Here is a 15,176-nt window from a genome sequence, read left to right on the forward strand (position 1 = left end):
CCAGGGCAGACCAGTGTGTGTGTCGGGGGTGGGGGGTAGGGTGGGTGTGGGTCCTTACACCTTTTCAGCTAAAGTCAGGCAGGAGGACCTCTTGCCCAGCAGGGCCATGGATGCTCCCAAACACACCCAGCCCTCTGACTCTGGCTGGCTGCCCACAGCTGCCCCTGGCCACAGCTCTTCCCGTTCCTAGCGCTTAGCCTGTTCTTTGTTCCCCAAAGACCCCTTTCCCCAAGAAAAGACACAGAAGCAGAAGGGGAGAACACACACCAAGTTTTATTGGGGGAAGGGGAATATTTACAGGGGCAGGTAGAAGAGAGGGGAGTCACACAGGGTGGGGGTAGGGGAGATTGTGGGTCCAAGGCAGACAAGGGGATACAGAACAGCCCCTGCACCCACCCCAACCCAGGGAGGGTGGGAGAGCAGCTGGGGCCCAGGAAGACAGGTGGGAAAGGACAGCAATGGGGGTGGAGTCCCTGGGCTGGGGGGCTCAGGGGCTTGTAAACATTGACCACTCTCAGAAGGGGATGGGGGTGGGAGAGGGCTCCCCCTACACTTCCTCACAGGGTTAAGGCCTCTCCAGGCTCAAGGGCCCCCTAAATTCAAAGTCTCTTTAGCTGGGGGGGGGGGGAAGGGGAAGGAAGAGACAGGGAAGAGTGTCACCCCCCTCCCCTGCATTGGCTGCGGCAGGGGTGGGGGTGGTTACATTCAGTCACAACAGTACTCCCCCAACACCTCTAATGCCACCAAATACTGGCGTGAGGAAGGGGGGAGCTGGGGGGCCAGCAGCAGCAAGACATTTCCCCCTGGCCCATCACCCCCTTATTGCTTTAGAGAGAATATTGTCTTTTCACGGACGCTAACACTGTTGAAACCAGGGAGAAGCAGGTGGAGGGTGCCCCTCCACCCCCGAGGCCAGCTTTATCCCCCAACACTGACCCAGTTGCCACTTTGGTGCAAAACAAAAAAACAAAACAAAAACAAAAACAAAATGTGGTCTCTCTGGGGATGGATGGGGAAATAAAAGGGGCTACTCCCCATTTCCCCAGGGCAGGAAGGATAAATACATTCATGGAGGGGAGGCAGTGGCAGAATCCTGCCCTAATACTGCGCTCTGAGCAATGAGGTCGATGGGAGAAGTTAAATGAGAAACCCAAAAGATACAAGCTGTTTAAAAAAAAGAAAAAACAAAAACAAAAACCCAAAAACAAATGCAGACAAACCCAGGTAGGTGATTGGGAAAAGAAGTTGGTGAGTAACAGAAGGGCAGCCTACCCCTGACCCAGGAGAGACGACACTTCTATTCTTGACCCCCGCACCCTACCCAACATTAAAAATGAATCAGGGGAGCAGGAAGGGGAGAGGCCACCTGCTCCTCTCCCATTTGGTCAATGGAGGGGTCAGAGTGGAGCTGGGTGGTCCACAGCCCACACAGCTGGCTGCAGGAGGGAACTCCCTTCTAATGGCCCCCACACCGCAACCTGAAGCCCCATGCTGCCCACTCCCTTGGCCTCCCAGGCCCTCCTCTTGCCCCTTTCACAGGAGAAAACAGTCATTAAGTGGTGCCTCTCTCTCCAGCTCCTGGAGGAACTGCTCCATTCCCACCTCGCGCAGGGTTGAGGCAGAAGGCGCAGCAGGGGCTTGTGGCCCAAAGAATACATTCATGTGGCAAGGCAGGGAGCTGAGGCTTTCAGCTTCACACCCAGGCCGTTCCCCCCAAATGGCAGCAGTGGGGGAAGCCCCTCACCAGGGCCAGAGTGGAAGTTCTACCACCCTGACAGCCAGATGAGGTTGGCACGGCTGGCCCTTTCCCCTCTACCTCGTCAGCCAGCACAGGATGGCAGCCTAGAGAGCTGAGGTGGCCCGGCCCATTTGTGCAACTTTCCCCCAAAGCAGCAAAGCCAAGGGGCTACTTTGGCCCCTACCCCGGACACCTCTGCCACGGTCACAGCAACAAAGGGAGCTGTTCACAGCGGGTCCGGCTGGCGGGGCTGAGGGGGCCTCGCTGTGCAAACTGCTGGCACCCCAGCTTCCAGTTACCCCAATGGCCCACCTTGCGGGGCAGGGAGGGTAAGTGCAGCCTTGGGGGCCAGGCAGGACAGGTCCGTGGGGCCTGTGTCCCCACTGCCCCAAAATAACAGTGTGTTTTTTCTTTCAATCTCCTAACCTTTTTTTTTTTTCATTTTCTTTTTTCTTAAAAAACAAACAAACAAAAAAAACCCAAAAAACAAACAAGAAAACCCAACAAAACCCAAAAATCCCAAAAAAGCTCTGTGGACCTTCCATCGTCACCCTCACTGTCCCTAGAGGGGGAAGGGGCGCTTAGAGTCTAGTTTTTAACTTTTTTTTTTTTTTTTTGTCTCCTAACGTTTTCTTCAGGGTTGTTTAAAAAAATTTTTTTTAAAGAAAAAAACAAAAACAACGAAAAAAAACCAAAAACAAACAAAAACCCTTCCCCCCAATCTGTAAAGTGCCTCGTGGTGGGTGAGTTAAGGTGCATCGTGTGGTTTGTAACAAGTGCTGGGGACCCTGCCCCTGCTTCCTCCTATGCTCCTTGTGGGGAGCCTACAGGCTGGGGACCCAAGGGTCCAAGCCGCTGCTGCCGCCCCTGGCCTACAGCCCAGGGGCTGGTGGGACGGGCTGGTCAGTAGTCATCCACGCTCTCGATCTCACCAGAAGGTCCGTGCAGGGAGTACCCTGAAGCCGGGGAGAAGCTGGGTTTGAGCTCTCCCCAGGCTCCTGGCCCCTACTGAGTAAACAGCCTCCTTCATGGCCACACCCCCAAACTCACCCAAGATGCTAGGATCTGAGTGCAGCATCAGCGCCCGCCTCTTGGCCTTGCTGCCCTCCCCAGGGCCGAGTTTGGTGCTGTGGTTGGTCTGAAAGGCTGTCTGTAGGGAGCCACTGCTCAGCCATGCCTCCTGTGAGGCTCAGAGAGGGAGGCTGGGTCAGCAGGGTGAGGGGCAGCCTCACCCCACCCGCCAGGGGCCCTCGAAGCCTCACCTGCTGCTGCTGCCGCTGCTGGCTGGCTTTCTGTTTGGCCCTCCGCTCCAGGAACTGTTTGGCAAATTCTTTGGCTTCCAGCGTGTCCCCCAAGCAGGAACGGATATAATCGTGGACGTCGTAGGGGGATTCCACCTCCTTGAGGATCGCTACAGCCATGGGCACTGGGGGGGGGAGGGTGGCGGTCAGAGCCCACCCGAGGCAGGCCCGAAGCGCCCGCCCCGCCCGGCCCCCAGGTCTGCGGCCTGTACCGTCCAGGCTGCCCGTGGTGCTCAGCGTGTGCAGCATCTGCTCACACCACTGGGTGAAGCCGTCCTGGGGCCTGGGGATGCCCTGCAGCAGCTTCAGCAGCTTCTCCTCCTCCTCCGTCTTCTTGCGCACAGGCCGGCCTGACAGGTGGCCGTACGAGTCACTGAGCGGGCCGGGGATAAAGGAGAGGTGAGACGTCAGCCGAGGCCTGCCGCGTCCTTCCACCCCTGCCCGAGCCCAGACGGACCCTGCGGGCCCCGGCACCCACCTGAGAGAGGGGCTGCTCCGGCTGTTCTTCAGGCCCAGGCTGCGGGCCAGGCTCCCGCCACTCTTGAGGGTGTCCTCCCAGAGCCCCGGGCCACCGCTGCCGCCCCCACTCTTGTCGGGCCCGCCCCACAGCGGCCCGGCCTCAGATACCCACTGGTTCACGGGGGCCGAGCCCAGGCCCCCAAGCTGCTACAGATGGTAAAAATCAGAGTGGCCCAAATATGGACACACACACTAGAACAGCTAAGTGGGGAAGCTCACGGAGGCGGCCGAGTGGGGCGAGGTGAGGGCCGCCCACAAGAGAACCGCTTCAGAGTCAGGTACAGACCAGCACTCAGGCTGCAAAGTCGGGACTCAGCGATCCCCCCCACCCCGGATCACCCTGGGAGCTGACTGGAAGGGGTTCCCGAGGGCTCAAATAAACGCCGGTCAGCGGGGGAAGGGCCAGCCTGCTCACCGCGCGGTGGTTGGGGGCCTGGGCCCGCGACGGCTCCCGGGGAGGGGGCTGCTTGTGCAGCTGCCGCTCGCCCTCCAACTGCAGCTCGAGCAGCGTCTTCATGGAGAGCCCCTGCTTGGCCAGGCCGGCCCACAGCGGGGGCGGGGAGCTGGGCGCCGGCGGCACCGGGACAGCGGCCGCCGCCTGCTGCTGCTGCAGCAGCTTCAGCAGGAGCTCCTGCTGCCGCACCTGGACCGAGCGACGTGGTGAGGGCCGGCGGCCTGGCCCGGGCCAGGGGGTGAGGGCGGCGCGGCGGGGCACACACCTGCTTGCGCCGGAACAGCTCCTCCTCCTCCTGCCGCCGCTTCTGCTCCTCCTGCTGCTGCTGCCGCCGCTTCTCCTCCCGCCGCTTGCGCTCCTCCTCCTCCCGCTTCGCCCTGAGCTCCACTTCTCTGCGCTCTTGGAACTGGCACAGCCAAAGAGCTCAGATGGCAGAGCTCCCCAAAGAGCTCACCCGTGGGGGCCCTTGGCGCCCAAGGACCCCAGCCCCAGAAAGCCTACTCACTTTGTGTTGCAGCTGGAGTTGTTCTAGAATTGGACCCTGAGTCGAAGAGTTAATTGGTATGTCCCAAAGACTGGCCTCACCGCCTGCAGAAAGCAAGGGCAGCTGCAGGAGGCGGCTCAGGCTCGACTGGGCTGGAGCGGCCGGAGGGCGGGAGCACACAGAGCCCCCCACTCACATGGGGGCAGGGAACAGGCAGGCCACACACCTGACTGTGATGAGGCTGAGGTATGTATGTCCCAGAGGGGGCCCGAATCTGGCACCGACAAGGACCGGTTCATGGTCGGGAGCAGGTTCTGGTCCCCACCTCTGAAGAGCAAAGCAGTGATCCTCAGAACTCTGAATTCCTCTTGGGACTGCCCCCCTCATCCCCAGAACAGACCAGCCCCCGAACCTGGGCGGTTTGAGAGCCTGGAGCTGCTGCAGGAACGCAGTGAGCTGCTGCTGCTGCGGCGGGCTCAGGTCCCCCAGAGTCGCCTTTTCCCGGAGCGCACACTGCGGGAGCGGCCGGCTACGGACACAGAGACGGGCGTCAGCGGCGGAGGCCACACGGCCCGCACCCGGCCTGACCGCCAAGGCCTTCCAGGCGCCCGTACCTGCCGACCAGCTGCAGAAACTGCTGGTGCTGCAGCTGCTGGTACAAGGCCGCCGCAGCCAGCTCCTGCTGCTTCTTCAGCCGCTCCTGGTCCATGTTGCCCTGATGAGGGCCAGAGCGCTCCTGTGGCTCTGATCACCTCACCCTGCACCCCGGCTGCCATCCACCCGGCCCCGGCCCGGCTCCCGCTTTCCCTCCCCGCGCCTCCCCGCGGCGGCAGTGCTCACCAGCAGTGGGGGTGGTGAGGGTCCCGGGGCAAAGGGCACACGACCCCACATCTTGATCACCTCACCCAGTGGCTGGAAGCCCTCATCACAGCCCCGCTTCACAAGCAGCGCCATGGAGAAGTAGCCCGCCTGGAACCATTCTGCCATCTCTTGTGTCGTGAAGGGGCCTGGACCAAGGGAAGGGGGACCTCGGTCAGAAAGCTGTGCCAGAGAAGCCCTGAATGAGAATGGTGGTGATCCCCTGCCCCCAGCAGCCCCTCCTGCACGGCCCCCACTCCCCACGGGCACCTTGGATCTCCCCCTGGGGGTCCTTGTAGAACCACTTCCGGGCTGCACCGTGGCTGAGAGGGAGGGCAGTGGCAGCTGCTGAGTGGCGCAAGCCTTGGGCCTGCATGGCGGCCGTGAACTGCTCCTCTTCCAGGGAGCTGTCCTGCAGGGAGGCCACCAGCTTCTCTGCCTCCTGGGAGACCAGGGAGAGAGGGAAGGCTCAACAGAACAACAACAGGACAGGGGTGGAGCTAAGATCGGCGCGGGGTCAGGTCGTCAGGTCACAATGCAGAGGAACAAATGGGGAAAGCATGAACTGGGCAGGGACAGATAGAACAGTGGTTCTCTCCCCCAGAGCCTTCTGAAGCCCCCCACACCTGCTGCAGGTGCTTCAGGCCTTCATCATCCTCCAGATCTCCAGGCGGGCCAGAGGGTGAGCCTACCCCAGGACTCAGCGGCATTCCCCTCCCATCATCTAGAAGCAAAGGAAGTGGAATGGGGGGTCCAGAAAACAGAATGAAACACTACCCTATTTACCCTTGTTCCAGAAGAGTGGACCACCCCTTCACCCCCCAAGATGCCTTAGGTACCTCCATCCCACCACAAGGAAGAGGAGCCCCCCCCCATGTCCTCCACTACCTTCAGGTGCCGCTGCCGGCAGGTCCTTATCCGCAGTGTCATCACCTTCCCCATTAGCTCCCCAGAGTGGGCCCAAGGTGGGCAGTGGGGATGGGGAACTGGACTTCTCCTCCTGAGGAGGTAGCGGAGTCAGTTCCTTCCCTCCTGAAAGAAACAGGTATTTACCAGAACTCAAAACCAAAGAGCTAGAAGGCCTTAAAAATGATCTGACACAAATCCCCCATTTGTGGCCAGAACCTAGGCCTCTGGGCCTTGAATCCGCCCCTCTAACTTTGCTCCACTCCGCTAACACCCAGCAAATCAGCACCACAAACCCACCTTGCAACCCTGGACACGTCGTGCACGTGTCCACGTCCCTGCCCAAGGCTGTACACACACCACCACAGACTTAACGTCATGTTCTTCAGACTCTTCAAAGGATTCGCACAGATCACCGTGATTACACCCGAGTTTGAACTGACACACTGCCTTTCAGACACGGCCCACTGTGTTCCCCCCCACACCTGGCAACACCTGCTCTTCTCCCAAGCCGCCTTCTCCTAAAGGCGGGTGGGCACAGCCTGGTGAGGGCCCCTCTGCCTGCCTGGCCTAAGGCACTCCCCCTCCTCCCCACCCCACCCCACCCCGTAGGCTCACCTGCCTCAGGCCCCCCCTCCTCTAGCCCTTCAGAAGGCTCTTCCTCCTCTTCCTCCAGGCCCTGGAAGTCGAGCTCCTGCTCCTCAGGAATGGGCTCCTTAGGGCCCTTCTGCACAGGGTTAGGGGACACGTTGGGGAGTGAGAGGTAGAGGATGAACAGGTGGGAGCAAGAAACCCCCACCAGGATAGGTCCCACCACCCTCCAGTGGAGACCTTCCCTGAGTTTCCTCCGCTACCTTGAGAGGCAAGAAAGCCCCAGAGGCATCGAAGGTGCCCATCTCTTCATCCTCGTCATCCAGGCACCACTCCGGGAGCCCATCCTTGTCTTCCTCAAAGCCGTCAGGCCCTCGGCACCTCCGGAGGTGAGAGCTGCCTCCCCCACCCCGCCCCTCCTCTTCGCTACACCCTCCTCGATCCCCTCGCAAATCAAATTCAAACTTGCGACGCCGGTCCCCATGTTCCCGCCAGCCAGCAGAGCGGGGGCCACCATCTGGGCAGGAAAAGTCAGAGAACGAAGGTCAGTATCCCAGTCAAGCCAGCCTTCATTCACCCTTCTGCCCTCCAGGACCTCCCCTCCCACCCACTCCACTCCAGAAAGCTTTCTGTGCCCTCCACCCGGCCGCGGGAGCCCACCCTCACATGGTCACCTCACACGGCGCTGCCCATTTCAATCCTCCCCCCACCTCTCAATGATCTTCTGCCACCCTCGGACCCCACAACACTCATCCGGCCCCAACCTCACCAGGGCTGGCTGAGCGCCAGCGGTCGCCATCTCGCCGGGGTCCTGCCCCAAGTCTCCAACTGCCCTCCTCCTCTTCCTCTTGCTCCTCTCGAAGAGAACGCCAGTTCTCGCTATCTGAGCGGGCATGTTCCTTCCTCGGGCCAGCCCCTCCCTCCTCAAACCCGGATCGTGCTTGGGGGTGGGGGAAGACACAGTCAGCGGAACGGCAGCGATGGTCCCTGGAAGACTCTTACTATAGACCTTGCAGTGAAGAAGAGCCCAGCTCCAGGCCCTCCTGTCCCCACCACCTCCCTTAGGAAAACAATCCCCTTACGGCACCGCCCATTTCAATCCTCCCCCCACCTCTCAATGACCTTCAGGACCTGGCCATTGCCACTCTCCATACCTCCATCCCTCCTCGCCGACTTCTCAAACCTTCTCTCGCCTCTGCAGAAGGAAAAGGTGTTGGTCAAAGGAGGACAGATTCCACCCACCCTCCAACTCGAGGCATCTCTGCACACCTTGTCCCTTCTGCCCTGAGAGGAGTGGAAAGAGGGAGGGCACAGGGGCGGGGCTACTAGGGATAAGTCCGGCTTGGGAGGGAACCCAGGAGGGCATGCAGAAAAGGTCACACAGGGTAAACAGAATCAGAAGGAAAAGAAGTGGGCCACAGGCAGTGAGTCAAAAAGGAAAATGTGTGACCAGGGCTTATTTGGTGGGTCTTCTGTTGCCCTCTGATGACAAAGACCCGAGCCGCCCTCCAAGGACCGAGCCACAGGGCTTCTGTCTGCTCTGCGACTATGCTGCCAGCACCTGTCATCCCAACTCTGGCTACGCTGGATCTCCCGGGGGTTTCGGCCAAAGGCCCCATCGCCTTCTTCAATGCTTCTTTGGTAAAAGCAACTGTCACCACGGCCTCGGCCTGGAGAGAGAACAAGATACACGTGAGAAACCTGCCTGACCATCTCTCTGCAACCTCAAAACCACAGTCCCCGCCCCCCCGCCTTGGCCCGCCCCCAGAACACACAGTCACCCCCTCTACCTCGGCTCCGAGTGCTGCCCCTGCCACGGGAGGTGCCACTTAGGGGGGGGCCAGCCCCTTTCCCCATCAGCCTCAGCACAGCCACACTGTTCACTGACAGGGAGAAGTTTCTCTGAGGAGGGAGCCAGGGATGGGAGTGAGGACCCAGGCACCCGCCCCCCCTCCCCTGCCCAGAACTACAACCCCCACCATCTATCTTCCCGGCTTCAGCCCCTCTCTCCAAGGTGAAGGCCCAGCGCCCTGCCGTGCGCTGCCCCGGCCCAGCCCCACCTGCTCCTCCTCAGTCAGAGGCTCCAGCGCCAGGGGCTGCAGCGGCTCCTCCTGTAGCACCGCAGCGAACTCCTTGTCCTGCAGCTCATCAGGCACCTGTCAATCGGGGCAGGAGAGCCAGGATCCCACGTGCTCCCGGACCCACTCTACTGGCTGAGACCAAATGGGCAACGGGGCCAAATACCCCACACCCGCCTACCCCCACCTTGTTCTCCTTGACGTAGAGAGCCAGCATCTCTTCTCGCCCATAGCGATAGTCAGCCAGCTTGTATTTGGGCATGGCGGGGGATGGGGGTGGGGAGGCCACGCTGCCACCACTGGAAAGGGCCCTCAACCTAGGAAACGGACACAGAGAAGGAAAGAGACAGGAGTCTGAGCAACTCTATTCTTCCTGGCTTCTCCAAGCCCTCCAAAGCATGTCTGACTCACCATTCCGGCCCAAAATTGAGGGTCTCTGCTGCCATTATGGAGCTGGGCGTGTTCTCGAGGTCAGAGGGGCTGCAGGGGGGAGGGGGGACCTGGCGTTCACTCTCCAAAACACCTGTGGAGGCACAGGGATGCTAGGCCTTGGAGACAGCACACCCAGAGAACAAGGTATAGAGTCCCACCTAATGAACTCTGAAAGGACTCACCTAAGCCAGCCACGTGCCACACACCATGTATTAAGCGAACTGTCACGATGAGGGAAGACCTGGGGGAGGGGAGGAAATGGCAGCTAGAGCCCCTGCCAGTTTCAGTAGGGGTTGCCACCCTCCGCCCCAGACTCACTTGGCAGCCTTGCCCCCAGGAAGCAGGTAGGGCTGGGAATGGGCTCTCTTCAGGCAGGGGCCTATGCTGGAATGAACCAAGGTCCCCAAGCTACAGGATGATGATCTGACTGCAGTGGCGCCCGAGGAGGGAGCTTCACATCTGCGAAAGATCCTTACCGAGAGGCAAGGAAACAAAGCTGGGTTTAAGCCAATGGGCCAGAGGGGCCTCCCCACTTCTGGCCCTCCTCTGTCCTGCATAACGGGGAGATCTAAAGCTGCTGGAAGCTTCCAATTATCCAGTGCAGAAGGCCACAGCACCTGCTCCTCATCTATGTCCCCCACATTAGGTCTCCAGACTAGTTAATTCCATCAGTAGAGCTGAACAAGGCGCTGGTCTCAGAGCCCTCACAGAGTGCCACGGCATTCTGGAAAGGGCTGCTTGAGGTATGTGGGAATGCTCAACAGAAAGATAAAACACTAGCAAGCAAAGTCCTATCAGAGCCAAACATATTCTCAAGACAGAAAACATCAGTTCTGAAAAAAAAATTACAAATGAAGTCTGGAAACAAACTTATTTCCCTTCTGAAAAAACTCAGGGCTGCCTGGTCGGTGGCCAGAATTCAGGGATTCAATTTGGTGGGGAAAGCCAGAAGACGGGGAGTGATGGTAGGGAAGCCCTATTCCAGGGCCAAAGACAGGGCACACGGAAGGGTGCGGGCAGGTAAATCGGGCCAGTGCCCCCTCGGGCTGGTTTATGCAACAGGAATCAACACCCAGATCCTTTCCACGGATCAGGAAGAGCCCATCGTAACTGCTAAGAACCAAGAAGGGAACATCATGATGCTACAAACTAGGAAGGAACTCCCCTCACCATAAAGTAGAAATGAAGTTGATTGAAGCAGTGGCAGTAGCAGTGACCTGTCCCTCTAAGGAACAGCAGAGGAGGCTCTCAGGAGGCGGCTCATCCCTGGTGGTTCCGAGCGAGGACAGGTGGGCAAGGTCTTAGGGAGCTGCACGGGGGCTTCCCTCACTGGCTGGTGGGAAGGCTGGACCCGAGTGCCTCCACGGTTTTCATCAAGTCCAAGACTCCACAATTCTGGCAAGAAAGGAGGAAAGGTTTCTACCAGAGGGACCAAGGGAGAGTAGCTCTCACTTTCAGTTGCACACGGGAAGATGAAGCAAAATGCTCTGACAGAGGTGGGACCCAGTACCAGAATCCCAGCGTCCTCGCAAGAAATGCAGCTTTGGAAAGCATCTGGAGCGAGGGGGACCTCTCCCAGGTCGGGCATTTCTCCTACAACAGCCCCAACTGGACATTGCTGGTGACGGAGCACACCATGGCACACACGGCCGTGAGGAGACACATGTACATCTGTTGAAAAGCTCTTCCTTTCACTGGATTTAAGCAGGCCTCCCAGACAACAGAGTAAGGTTCGTTCTTCCCATGCTACAACCCCTACTTAAAGTGACCAGCGAATCAACCTTGAAGACATTATGCGAAATGAAACAACCCAGTCACAAAAGAATATTGTAGGATTCCTCTTATGTGAGATTCCTAAAGAATCTAATTTAAAAACACAGAGAGCAGAAAGACAGGCTAGGGGGGCGAGGAGAGTGGGGAGCTGTTCAATAGGTAGTGAGTGCCAGCCCAAATGGGGCAAATGAAGAAGTTCCAGAGACGGATGGTGGTAACGGTCGCACAACACAAACATACTTCAACTCACAGAACTGGACCCTCGAAAACTCGGTTAAATGGTATATTTAACCACCATTAAAAAAAAGGTTTAAGGGAAAAAAAGACATTTAGTAATAGCTACTGCATACCTAAGTCTTCCTCACTCCAAGGAAAACACCCCACATTCCTTCAGACAAACCTCAGGAAAAACTGTTCTGAGCTTCCTGCAGTTCATTCCAGAAGAGCTGCATCTTCAGGGGGAAGATAGGGGACAGAAGAGCTCTCTGGGTGTGGAAGGCTGCTTCGGGGACAGGGGACAACTCACCCTCCCTCCCTTCCAGGGAGTGGCAAAGGCGGCTCTCCGTGACGCTTCCGCTTCTGGCCTTTGCCTTTCTGTCCTGGATGTGAGGAGCAAACTGAGGAGTGGGCTCCCGGTGTGAGAAGCAGGGCAACTGCAGAAGCAAGGAAAAGGCAGTCAGGGCAGAGGAAGCAGAGGAGCAGCTGGAGAAAAAAAGCCGCGTCTCCAGGCAAGCCCAGCCACAGGAGGACCTGTCCCAGCAGCTGGTGGCCGCCGGCCGTTCCTCAGACTGCAGGAAGGGCTGCAAAGCAGCACCCGAGCCGCCCCATGGTGCCCACCCCTCCAACCCACTTGAGTCTTCTCCGCGTTTCCTCCAAGCCAATGGTTCTCAATTGGGGGGAGGGGGGGCTGTGCTCCCCAGGGAACATGTGGCAGTATCCGCAGATGGCTTTGGTGGGCATGACTGGAAGGCGCTACTGGTGTCTGACGGGTGGAGGGCAGGGATGCTGCTACACGCCGTACGATACACAGGACAGCCCCCCCCCCACACAAGGAATTAGCTGGCCCAATGTAGCAACACTGTCATGGCTGAGGACACTTCCTCTGTATCAGGAGCACAAGTAAAGTCTACTCGGTGTTTATGGGGAAGAATGAAGACAAGAGAAACCGATTTATTCCAGTTCAGTCTCCCCTGTGAAGAGAAGGCAAGGAAATCGGTTCCTAATTATACTATCCCATGAGAAAAATCTGAAATCCTGCCAAGAGGGAAATCCTCAAGAAGAGATTTAAAACATTCTGCTACGTTTCCCTATCACAAACTCTCAAAGCCAACTGTTTGGGTCTCTTTCCAGTGAAGCAAAGAGCCAGGACAGGGAGCAGACAGAACAGGGAATAGCACTCTCCTGGCCACTTAATCTAAGGATGTCCTCACAGGCTCAGTCCAGCTTACCTGACACCCCGTGGTCCTACCTTCAGCATCTGTCTGCCTCATCTCCCAACGTGCTCCCTCTGTCCCTGCCTGCCCTGTCATCTTTCTCAGGCCTCAGTGTACCCTCCCTTCCCTGACATTGGAATTATTGCTATTAAAAGGCTGCCCCCTGCTGGAGTTGAGGGGAGAGAACATATACTGGTCCAGGGTGCTCACAACAGGCTTGCAGAACAGGAGGGAAGCCTGTTCTCTGGGGTTCAGAACTCTCAGAAGAAAAAGATCCAAAGAATAGGCAGTCCTAGTACATACTAAGTTAACATTATTTCCTCATTCCATCACCCCTAAAATTAGCCCCATTCCAGAACAATGTGCCTTGGCACAGAAAGGTACCACTATTAACAGAAGTGGAGTCCCAAATTCCCCAACATCTGAGCAACCAGCAACCGCCCAGTCCCAAGCCTGTTGGGAGGTGACTCCGCCCTTTCTCAGGATGGAAAGATTCTCCCTGCATGTAGGATAACTCTGAGGCTCAGGAAGGAGTACAAGCCCGTGTTCCCCCTGCCTGGTCAGCACAGCTCTCTACTCTCTGAGCCATCATGACAAATAACGCCCCTTGGCACATTTACTGGTTAAGTTTTCAAAGCGCTTTCACACTTTACCTCATTTGATCCCTTCTGCCCACTTGCCCAGTCTTGGGACCCAGCCAGGGAAAACAAGGAAGGGAGGATGCAGCTGCCCCCACAGGGGACCCCATGTTCCTGGACACTCTATTCGAGACTAGAGAAGAGATGCACAAGCAGCAGGAACCACCCTAAGTACTTTGTGAGTTTTAAGCCATTTAAAATTTCTCCTTAGAATTTTTTAAATTCTCACATAGTAACCTCTTCTCCCTTTCTCTGAAGTGGCGTTGCTTTTTCTATCCCTAACTCCGAAAACAGACAAGGGCGAACTGGGGTCCCTAGATTCATCAAATCACAGCAAAACTAATTTGTCCACTGGCTAAAAAAGCCAGGCCAGAGGTCCAGGAACACAACTCACTTGACTGTAATCACCATATGGGACCCTTACGGCCCTTGGTCCGCAGGCCATGGCAGCAACGCCAAGTCCACATCTATTTCAACCCTTCCCAATAACACAGCAGACCCACAACTAGGAAATAAAACTGGAGCTGGATGAGGGATCGGTGGCCTGGGACTGCGCAGAAAAAGTACAGAGGAAGGATCCTGAGGGCAAACTCCCACATCATGAGTTGCAAAGGGGACCAGCCTGTTGGTATCCATGAGGTTTCCGATGCAGAGGGCAGGGGTGGGGGGCAAGATGTAACTGGCATGGCAGCTCGGAGAGACAGTGGAGAGGGTGGTATGCAGGCTGAGTTTTGGATAAGCAGCAGTAAGAAGCAAGACGGGAGTGAGACTGGGGTGGGTGGAGGAAAGAACAGGCCGACAATTGACTTAGCATCTCCCAGGGCTGGAGCCCTATGAAAGACCAGACCGGGAAGCTTACTGGGAATTGTGATAATGACTGGGTAAGAAATGCGAGATGAGGGTCTCTTTCAAGTTAACTTGGGGGGGAAAAAAGGGCAAAGTGTGAGGGGCCGTGGCCAGGGAGCTGCTGCATCAGAGGCGCTGGGCTGGGAGAGCCTGGCCTGGAGACGGGAAAGATTAAGGTGTTAGAAACGGCCGGGCAACAGAGAGGAAGGAGACCCCAATGACCAAGCACTAATGTCATCCGTTGAAAGGAAATTTAGGTGAAGACCCAACGGAGGTGCTTCGGTTAAGAAGAAAGGCTTCCACATTTGCCAAAGTCATGGAACGCCTGGACTTTAAGACCCGCAGGGCCCAGCTAATTCCGATAAGAGCCCGGAGGCACATTGGGGAAGTCACCGGGGAGCGCCGGGCTTTAGGGTCGGGGGCCTCCAGGGGGGCCCGGCGGAGGACGCGGGTGGACGGGAGGGGGCCGGGCAGGGTTGCCGAGGGGCCGGAGGACGACCGTTAGGAGCGCGGGGGTGGGAAGGAGGCGGGCCGCCCGGGAGGACAGCGTGCCCTTCAGGGAGGGGGCGCCAGGTGCGCGGGGTCGAGGGGCGAGAGCGGCCGCCCACCCGGAGAGGGCCAGCCTCCCTCGGGGCCGCGCCGGGGAGGGGCCGGCGGGAGGGCGGACGCACCGGGCGGCGGCGGCGGCGGCGGCCTGGACAGAGACGCGGGGAGGGTCCGTGCCGGCGGCCCGCGCTCTCGCTCTGACTCTCGCAGGCTCGGCGCGGCCGCCTCAGCGTCGGGGGCGGGCCTGCCCCGGGCCCGGCGGCGGGCCGGGGTCGGCGGGGCCGCCGAGCGCTTACCGCGGCGGGCGGACGGCGCGAGGCTCCTGTCCCGGGGCGTTGGCGGCGCGCGCGGCGGGCCAGGGGGCGGCGGCGGCGACGGCGGCGGCAGCGGCGGCGGGGGAGGGGGCGCTGGCGCTCCCGCGGCGGCCGCTCCTCTCTGTTTGTGTTTGTAGCAAGATGGCTGCCCGCCTCACACCACGTGACGCGGACGCGGAGCCGCGGGGCCGCCCCCTCCGCCGCCGCCGCTGCTGCCGCCGCCGCCACCGCCCCCTCCGCCGCTCCGGCCTCCAGCGACCCGCAC

At 58.9% G+C, this 15,176-nt stretch overlaps 1 protein-coding gene across 5 annotated transcripts; it reads right to left on the minus strand.

Annotated features, from left to right (window-relative positions):
- Positions 1-255: 255 nt before the first annotated feature.
- On the minus strand, positions 256-15,047 carry GIGYF1 (GRB10 interacting GYF protein 1). Of its 5 annotated transcripts, none has more exons than XM_045773793.2 (29): positions 14,894-15,047; positions 11,661-11,787; positions 10,532-10,756; positions 9,680-9,832; positions 9,544-9,602; positions 9,341-9,452; positions 9,117-9,246; positions 8,912-9,007; positions 8,642-8,753; positions 8,413-8,521; positions 8,006-8,046; positions 7,621-7,791; positions 7,115-7,368; positions 6,879-6,987; positions 6,243-6,386; positions 5,981-6,078; positions 5,625-5,796; positions 5,337-5,503; positions 5,111-5,211; positions 4,909-5,025; positions 4,723-4,823; positions 4,518-4,600; positions 4,278-4,418; positions 3,974-4,201; positions 3,518-3,705; positions 3,252-3,412; positions 3,001-3,164; positions 2,789-2,888; positions 256-2,694 (listed from the first exon to the last, which is right to left on the minus strand). In XM_045773793.2, exons 6-29 carry the CDS (start codon positions 9,373-9,375, stop codon positions 2,642-2,644), a joined length of 3,075 nt encoding a protein of 1,024 aa, XP_045629749.1. In that variant the 5' UTR covers positions 9,376-9,452; positions 9,544-9,602; positions 9,680-9,832; positions 10,532-10,756; positions 11,661-11,787; positions 14,894-15,047; the 3' UTR covers positions 256-2,641. The 5 variants fall into 5 exon arrangements, with proteins under 5 accessions (XP_045629749.1, XP_045629748.1, XP_045629746.1 ...); XM_045773792.2 differs by having other exon boundaries at positions 2,789-2,918; XM_045773790.2 differs by having other exon boundaries at positions 256-2,918; positions 5,111-5,196.
- Positions 15,048-15,176: the final 129 nt, after the last annotated feature.

Source organism: Ursus americanus, chromosome 2 (assembly GCF_024610735.1).
Source record: "Ursus americanus isolate L20-20 chromosome 2, mUrsAme1.1.p, whole genome shotgun sequence".
NCBI classification, from domain to species: Eukaryota; Metazoa; Chordata; class Mammalia; order Carnivora; family Ursidae; genus Ursus; species Ursus americanus.

Coding starts and splice junctions, on each gene's coding strand:
- GIGYF1 (XM_045773789.2), bottom strand. CDS start 9,375: ATGGCAGCAGAGACCCTCAATTTTGGGCCGGAATG. Junction 8,522..8,641: donor GGGCAGCACTCGGAGCCGAG/GTAGAGGGGGTG, acceptor TTCTCTCTCCAG/GCCGAGGCCGTGGTGACAGT. Junction 3,413..3,517: donor CGGAGCAGCCCCTCTCTCAG/GTGGGTGCCGGG, acceptor CGGCCCGCTCAG/TGACTCGTACGGCCACCTGT.